This window comes from Zingiber officinale, chromosome 1B, assembly GCF_018446385.1.
Source record: "Zingiber officinale cultivar Zhangliang chromosome 1B, Zo_v1.1, whole genome shotgun sequence".
NCBI classification, from domain to species: domain Eukaryota; kingdom Viridiplantae; phylum Streptophyta; class Magnoliopsida; order Zingiberales; family Zingiberaceae; genus Zingiber; species Zingiber officinale.
The window spans coordinates 101,079,527-101,087,202 of record NC_055986.1 but is presented as its reverse complement, the minus strand read 5'-3'; the positions used below and the strand labels follow the sequence as shown (position 1 = coordinate 101,087,202).

The window sequence follows — 7,676 nt, the reverse complement described above, 5'->3', positions numbered from 1 at the left end:
AGATGTTTGGATAACCCATAGAGGATTCACCGCTCCTTGCGAGGAGACGTATACCCTATGACCACTCGTAAGGATTATTACTCAAAGTCTTTAGCCAAAACATCATATGTTAAGAGTACGAGACTCTTAGACACATATACGAGTAATTTGAATCCGTAGAACAAAGAAGTGTTACTTGAGTTAGGTGTGATGTAGTCAGTCTAGTAGGGATAGACACATAGACCATGTCTTGAACCTAGTGAGTATAAGACAAGAGAAAGGAACAAGACACGACTCACTGTAACTACTGAAGGGTTTAGAATTAGTTCTAAGATCAACTATGATTTTTCATATAATTGGAGATCATGATGTACTACTAAGTGCTACTCATGATCGTTATATAATTAAGTAGTTAATTATGGGCGACAAAGATAAACCAGGAACCTATTGGGCCACACCCACTAACGAGTCTCTAAAAGACATAAAACAAGTTAAAGAATATGATTCTTAGATCAAGAGATAAATGTTTGATTGGACTATACATAAGACAAATATGGAAATATTTGTCATAATGAAAGCGCGGATGAGTTACATATCTTATGGTAGAGTTGAACCATAATTGGTTTAATCATGAATTAGTCATGAACTAACTTGGTTTAATTGTGAACCAAACCAAAGGGGTAATGAGCTAATTTTTGGTTAAGGGATAATGAGTTGGATTTGGACTTTCTAATCCAACTCATTAAAGAGGATTATATATAGATGAAATTGGGAGAGAATTAGATATAAATTTTATTATTTGGTTGATTGACTTTTGAAAAACTCAATCCTCCTCTCCCTCTCCCCTCTCTTTGCCGTCACGACAACAAGGAGCGCCACTCACAACAAGGAGAAACCTTCTCCTTGTTGTCGTGACCACCAAGCAAGGAAGAGACATCTTCCTTGTTTGCTTCTTCTTCCTCTTGATCCCTCTTCTTCGCTCATGACTAGTAACTTCCGAATGAGAGACTTGTACTCATGGAGTTATCTTTAGGATCTCAGTGTGGATACGAATAGAGGCAAGGTTCGACAACTTCACTACGGTTGATGCCCTTCTCGTTATAGGTCATCCGTAAGAAATATCTAACGTAAATTTACTTCTCGTAAAATTTTAATTATGCGATCATGTTTGACATGTTGTATCATTGTATGCGTGTGACGTGTGTGATGTAATAATTAAGAATTATTATTGTTTTATTTTTTACTATGCATATTTACAAAATATGTTTTAGCACGCACCCGCATCGGGCATATCCCAACATGACCGACTCAGACTTTCTCACTTATTTTCCAGTTCTCCTTAACCTAGTTGGATTTTCCTCTTGTCAACTTTTCCATTAGACTTCCCTTATCTAATCTCTAGTTAGGACTAGTTACTCGATAAACTTCTCACCCTTGTGTAACATCTAGTTAGGACTTCCCCTTGCCTAATCCCAACCTCTAGTTAGGGTTTTCCCTTGTTTAACCTCAGTTAGGACTTTCTGTTGCCTAACCTTCAGTTAGAGTTTTCCCTTTTCTAATCTTAATTAGAACTTTTTATTATCTAACATCTAGTTAGAGTTTTTCCTTGCATAACCTCAGTTAGGATTTTTTTATTGTCTAATTTCTAGTTAGGACTTTCCATTATCTAACCTCCAGTTAGGACTTCCCCAATTAAGTATTTAGTCTTCTCTCGACCTATTTAACTTCTTTCTCATATATTGTCAAATATCGAAACTCAAACTCGAGTTAATTCGAATTTAGTTAACTTAATCAATTTTGACTCAGAGTACAATTGTACCAACAAATAATATATATAATTTAAAAGTCAACGTAATATATAGAATTTTAAATCAATTTATCTAAAATAAATAAATTGGGCCAATATCCAAAAGAACCATTTGTTAGCATGTTGAAAAAAAATATCTCGCTCTATTTTTTAAAAAATATATTCTCTTTTACTAAACTAATCCAATATTTTTGTATTAAATTTAACCAATATATTTTTAACAATATTAATCAAAACTAATGTAACATTGGTTAAGATTTCTGTAATATTGATCAAAATTGCTTCAACGCACTAGTCAAAATAGTTACAATTGCTCTAACATTAGTCAAATTTTAACAATTTGAATTGCTTCCTTGCTCAACAATTCAAGTCGAATGATTAACACTCATATAAAAAGATTTCATTTGAGAGAAAAAAAAATTGCACTCAGTAGAATTAACTTAAAAATTGATAGAGCTACGTTTATCTGATTAAAAATTTTGGCGGGAAATTTTCAAACTGAAATTTGGTAGATTTTTTTTTTTTTTGTTTTTTGAATCGATATTGAATTTTTTACTTCGTAGAATTAATATTGTTTTCGATTAATTTCGCTGCGCGCTATAAATAGAGCTAAGTTTTCGATTCAGTTGCATCTCCACACTTTTTACTCTTCGAGCCCTAATCGCCATCGCGATCCTTTTTCGTTCCCATCAAGCGCCGGATCTCGACGAGAGAGAAGGAGAAGGAGAAAGCGAGAGCAGGATTCGGATAAGCAATGATGTCCCTGGGGTTTGAGGAGTCTGATGCTGCGGAGAAGCAGAGTTGGGATTCCGAGTTTTTTAGGTTTCCACTGCCGTCGGAGTCGTCCTTGAGGTCGCTGATGAAGAAAGAGCAGGAGTACGCGGTTAAGAGTGATTACCTCATGCGGCTGCTCTCTGAGAGGCAATTTTCCGCCAGGAGAAACGATGCCATCGATTGGATGTGGAAGGTACCTCTCCTGTCTTTTTTTTTTTTTTCGTTTTTATTTTTGTTACCTGTTTATTTTTTGAGGTTTTTATTTCATTAACGAGGTTTATTTATTTTTTTATTTGTAGTTTGTTGATTGTAGATAAGTAACATGAATATCCATTAGCAATTCAGTGCAACTCTAATACATACCAAAATGAGAGAAAACGGGCTAATATGATAATATAGTGTTCGTTCACGTAACTTTTGTTTGAGTTGATTGAATCGTTTCTAGTTGATGAGTGTAAGGAACAGAAAACACTCAATGGACAACTTTAGTTAGGGTAATCAATAATGAGTTGAAAATTTTGAAGATTATTATTATGATATAGCATATAAAGGGGATGTTCATGTAACGACAAAAAAGTTGGGGTATTACATTACTTGATCTACATAAGTGGACGTGATGCAAACCGAGAATGCAAAATTTGATCCAATTCCAATGAGTTTAAGTTGTCATGGGATGAATTACTTGTAATTTATCTACTGAAATATGCATCAATAGGCTTGATAAAGCTTGACACTATTCAGAAGTTCATTCATTTAGGTGGTAAGATTGAGCTTAAGGTTAAATCATACTCTATGGGGCATGCAAACTAAGGGAAATGTTTAATGGTGAAGACCCAAAGATTTAGAATGCAATAAATATAATCATGTCTTGTTTGTGAGCTTATCCCTTCTAAACTAATGGCATCTGTAATCTATTTAACAGGTTCATGCGGTTTACAAGTTTGGTCCGCTCAGTGCTTATTTATGTGTCAATTACTTGGACAGATTCCTCTCCTACTATGACTTTCCTGAAGTACGAACCATCATCAATTCCTCTATATTTTATATATTGCATTCACAGATTTCTCATGTTCATCATGGCCTTCATTAGTTTTTGTCTCGTAGTTTTATATAGAATAGTCTAACTTACTGCCGCTTGTGTTTGTGATTATAGGAGGATCAGCCATGGTCGACACAGCTACTCTCTGTGGCCTGCCTATCTGTGGCTGCCAAGATGGAGAAAGACAACGTTCTTCCTCCTTTCTTATTACAGGTTAGAAAATCCAAAATTGTCATCTCTTATTGTATGAATTAGATAATTTTGTGAAGTGACCACAAATATAACTGTGCTTGCATTTTATTTGTAACCTCTTTGATAGATTTGTGAGCCAAAGAAAGTATTTAGTGCTAAGACAATCAGAAAAATGGAGTTTACACTACTTTCCAAGCTCGGGTGGAAGACGCAAGCTGTAACACCCTTCACTTATATAGACTTCTTCCTCAATACGATCAGTGGTGGACATCCACCAAGCCATTTGATGGTCTCCCGGTGCACAGAAATTATTCTGAATACTGTCAGAGGTAGTTATCCTCATGCAAATTCTGCGTTTTTTTAGTGTTGGATTCATGCATGGCTAAAACAAATGACCCAACCGGATGCAGCTATTGACATGATGGAATTCTGGCCTTTTGAGGTTGCTGCATCGACTGCATTGCTAGTTTTGGGAGATGCCAAGGTTGTGGATGTGGTGGAAAACTTCCCCCATTGTTCGCTTGTATCGAAGGTATTTCCTTTTCTGACCAAAATATCCAGCTTTTTTTCAGTGATTGTTAGGTTTACTGCCCTTTGTTGCATTTCTTCTGGTTAAAGAATTCCACACAACTAGAAAGACTAAACAAAGAAGCTGATGAAAGTGAAGCTTAATTTGGTGATTCCTTGGTTGTTTCAGAGAAAGGTCTGGCAATGCTATGGAGTTATCCAATACTTGGAGATGGCGAGGCAGCGCGACCATCTGCGCCAAGCTGCTGCTTCGTCCCCCGTGCTTAAGAGCCCAGTGGGGGTCTTGGATCATGCCAACCTGAGCATCAAGAGTGATGATCCAATTGCTGACCAGTCTCATAAAACATCGGTCTGCAAGAGGAAGGCAAGCCGATTGACATGCCCTTTCATCAAGCGGAGGAGAATTAGTAGATTATGATCTATGAAGTTCTTCTGATCAGTCGATCTGATCCACCTGATTCTTTGATTCTTATATTTTATCCGGAGATTCTGACTGGACCTTGGAGCTACTGCTCAGACCAACTGTATCATAATTCACACAATTAGTTGCATGGTTACACATAGGATTGAAATATTGACACAACTGTATCTATTATGTGATGTCCTTCAAAATGTACATGCTCCTGAAGCTGTATACAATTGATTTGGCAATCCACATCAATCTTAACGGAGAGTTTAACTGAAAGAGTTGCATGTGTATAGCCATGCAAGTAATTGACTGCATGGGGGTGAAAGTGAATGTAATTCTATGTCACTCAGGTGCAGCTATCGTCGTTGTTGTCGTCTCTTCCGGGTCCGCCGTAGTAAAAGTAGTTGCCCCACACGGCGTTAATGCCGCCCTGGATGTTGTAGCAGCCGGGGTGGTCAGCCAGCACCCTGAGATTTGGCACCGGCACCAGGCTGTTGTCCCAGTCCACCACCTGCAAGTTCCGGAAGTAGGACGCCTGACCGAACCCCTCGCTGGCAAACCGCCCGCTGCCCATCTGCGTCGACGTGTGCTCCCCCATCGGCCGCGAGTTCACCACCTCGCCACCGAACTGCACCATGCTTGCGTGCTCCGACAAGTGGCTGAACAGGAACGACGGCCAGTACCCCACTAGCGTCCCCGACCCCAGCTCCAACCACCAGTTCCCATGGTTCGGATCCTGCAATCACGATTTCATACACCAATTAATCAAACTTTTGATTAAATCTAGCTAAAATTAAGCTACAAAACAACTGTAACTTAAGGAATGCATTTAAGTTAAGGTAGTTAGAAGTAGGTATCAACTGGTGGATATGCATTCAATCACAATCTCTATTTTGTTTTAATTTTCTCAAAAAAAAAAAGTGTAGATTGGCAAAGTACCTTCCACACTAAAAGACTGATATCAAACTGTCCGCCAGTGGGCTTTGAAACAGGGGAAATGGCAACTCCAATGGCTATCATGTTGTTGGTTTGAATGAAGCCTGAGCAGAGAAGGTTGTAGCATCCTGTTGCTTGATATGCATCACTCTGAAATTTTTTCAAGATTCAGAGAATGATTTTACAAATTTAATTGACCAGGTATATATGCAGAAACTTACAGTCCAATAAGTGAAGAACCTGGGAGAAGTATCACCATATAGCTGTGGACTTACCTGAAACACAAAGAAGCAGAAGTATATCTCTCTCTGTATCACATGAAATATATTGATGTTAATAGTTCTTTTTAGGTTAAATTTAGCACCTGCCATCCAGCTTCAATAGTGTTGAGGTCAGTGCCAAAGGATCCAGAGATGATCCATATTTGCGATAAGCTGAATTCAGAAGGGCTTGTCACTTTGGGTGCCCACACATTGATGCTTGCTTTTGCACCATAATATTGATCTCCCACAACGTACCCAACCGCATGCTGTCGATCGTGTGAATCGCAAGGAACGAGAGAATGATCAAACTAGACGAATTCAATGCCTTTGGATGGAAGAAAGGGTAAAGTGGAATTGAATGAAGAATCTGCTTTACGATCAAGAACACAAACTGACCTCGTGGTCGTCGCTTTCAGAATCAAGTCTAGTTGTCGCGATAGGCTTCCTGCCGAACCTCTTCGCAGAGCTGGCGCGCAAAATGTCTTCTTCTTTGGTCCTCCTGATCGGCACCGACCCCTCCGGACACGACTCGCCGGACGTCCTCCACAGCTGGAAGTCATGCCCGGTGGTAGCCGTGCCGTCGGGGGCATGGCCTCTCGGTCTCTCCGGCGGATCCTAATACAAATTCACAAAAAAACTTTGAGCTCTTTGAATGAAGAAACGAGCACAGAGATGAGGACACAGAACTGACCAGAGGTCTTGATCCTTTGAGCTTCGGATGATCAAATGCCGGCTGAAGATGAGAGAGCACACAGTCTATGAGATCCCCGTCGGGACTCTGTCAGCAAGAAAAAAAAATGTGAGAGATCTTGTATCACGGTAGTAAAAGGTCAATCAGTCCTAGACAACACAAAACACGGAAGAGATAAATACGGATAACTATTAACGTTAAAACGGTTGTATCAAGAACAATATAGAGAAGACAAAAAGGAGTGGCAATTAAACTACCTCAATTGTCTTTACCGGAGGCTTGTTCAACCTCTTAAGATGGGCTCTTGCTCTCCTATACTTCCTCATCTCCTTCTCCGGCCAGAAAACAGTACTGTTCGCCTCTGAGACTGCCGGACCGACAGCAGCGGCGAGAAGAAGAAGCGAGAGAATGACGACGAGCACAGGAAGGGATCTGTGATGGCTAGCAGCCATTTTTGTGGAATTTTGGCAGCACTAACTCTCCTCCCTTCACGTCGAGCTCCAAAAGAGAGGACTAATTGCTCTGCCGCTGGCATGATGAGTGGAGGTTGCAGCCATGGGAGGTGCAATCAAGAGTCCCTGCTTAAAGTGATTCGAGCACGCTCTTTTCCTCCTTTTTCTCCTCGCCTTCTTTTTGTGCCATGTATTTTATTGATAAGCCTAGTAAAAGCAGGAAGGAGGAGGTCAGTCAGGGCATTATATATTACAGCAAACGAGGGCCAGCATCTTCGGCTTTTTCATTTCTCGGGGTTCTTCTCATTCCATTCTTTTGGATTGCAAAGGAGGCAACTCCACTCGAGTCATTTCTTTTCTCATTTTCCAAGATGTTCTTCTGTGTCAGTTATTGTTTTCTTCGAGGAGCATCTGTTGCAGATACTGTCAAACGATGATTTTTTGGATACCAAACCAATGAGCTTGTACTTCGGATTGAATGCTGGTGGAAGAAGACGACAAATTAAATTTTCTCCTGTCTAATTTAACTTAATCTTGGAGGAACTTTCCTGTTCCTGATTTAGTTTCCGGTTGCTGGTAAATACGGCACAGTTGGCCGCATAGGTG

General features: G+C 39.7%; 2 protein-coding genes across 2 annotated transcripts; one reads left to right on the top strand and one right to left on the bottom strand.

Annotated features, from left to right (window-relative positions):
* The first annotated feature begins 2,426 nt into the window (after positions 1–2,426).
* Positions 2,427–4,737, top strand: LOC122040511 (cyclin-D4-1-like). The gene is made up of 6 exons (XM_042599857.1): positions 2,427–2,753; positions 3,483–3,572; positions 3,714–3,812; positions 3,919–4,120; positions 4,202–4,323; positions 4,489–4,737. Exons 1-6 carry the CDS (start codon positions 2,541–2,543, stop codon positions 4,735–4,737), a joined length of 975 nt encoding a protein of 324 aa, XP_042455791.1. The 5' UTR covers positions 2,427–2,540.
* A 105-nt stretch (positions 4,738–4,842) lies between these two features.
* On the bottom strand, positions 4,843–7,359 carry LOC121970422. The gene is made up of 7 exons (XM_042521149.1): positions 6,876–7,359; positions 6,619–6,705; positions 6,324–6,542; positions 6,029–6,193; positions 5,886–5,939; positions 5,668–5,814; positions 4,843–5,464 (listed from the first exon to the last, which is right to left on the bottom strand). The coding sequence occupies exons 1-7, from the start codon at positions 7,068–7,070 to the stop codon at positions 5,075–5,077; spliced, it is 1,257 nt and encodes a 418-aa protein (XP_042377083.1). The 5' UTR covers positions 7,071–7,359; the 3' UTR covers positions 4,843–5,074.
* Positions 7,360–7,676: the final 317 nt, after the last annotated feature.

What these genes read in the sequence shown, in the direction of transcription:
- LOC122040511 (XM_042599857.1), top strand. Translation starts at nt 2,541, where the DNA reads ATGATGTCCCTGGGGTTTGAGGAGTCTGATGCTGCGGAGAAGCAGAGT. An exon ending in CCATCGATTGGATGTGGAAG is followed by an intron (nt 2,754 to 3,482) that starts GTACCTCTCCTG and finishes TCTATTTAACAG; the next exon opens with GTTCATGCGGTTTACAAGTT. An exon ending in TTCCTCCTTTCTTATTACAG is followed by an intron (nt 3,813 to 3,918) that starts GTTAGAAAATCC and finishes CCTCTTTGATAG; the next exon opens with ATTTGTGAGCCAAAGAAAGT.
- LOC121970422 (XM_042521149.1), bottom strand. Translation starts at nt 7,070, where the DNA reads ATGGCTGCTAGCCATCACAGATCCCTTCCTGTGCTCGTCGTCATTCTC. An exon ending in TCAAAGGATCAAGACCTCTG is followed by an intron (nt 6,543 to 6,618) that starts GTCAGTTCTGTG and finishes AATTTGTATTAG; the next exon opens with GATCCGCCGGAGAGACCGAG. An exon ending in CTGAAAGCGACGACCACGAG is followed by an intron (nt 6,194 to 6,323) that starts GTCAGTTTGTGT and finishes CACGATCGACAG; the next exon opens with CATGCGGTTGGGTACGTTGT.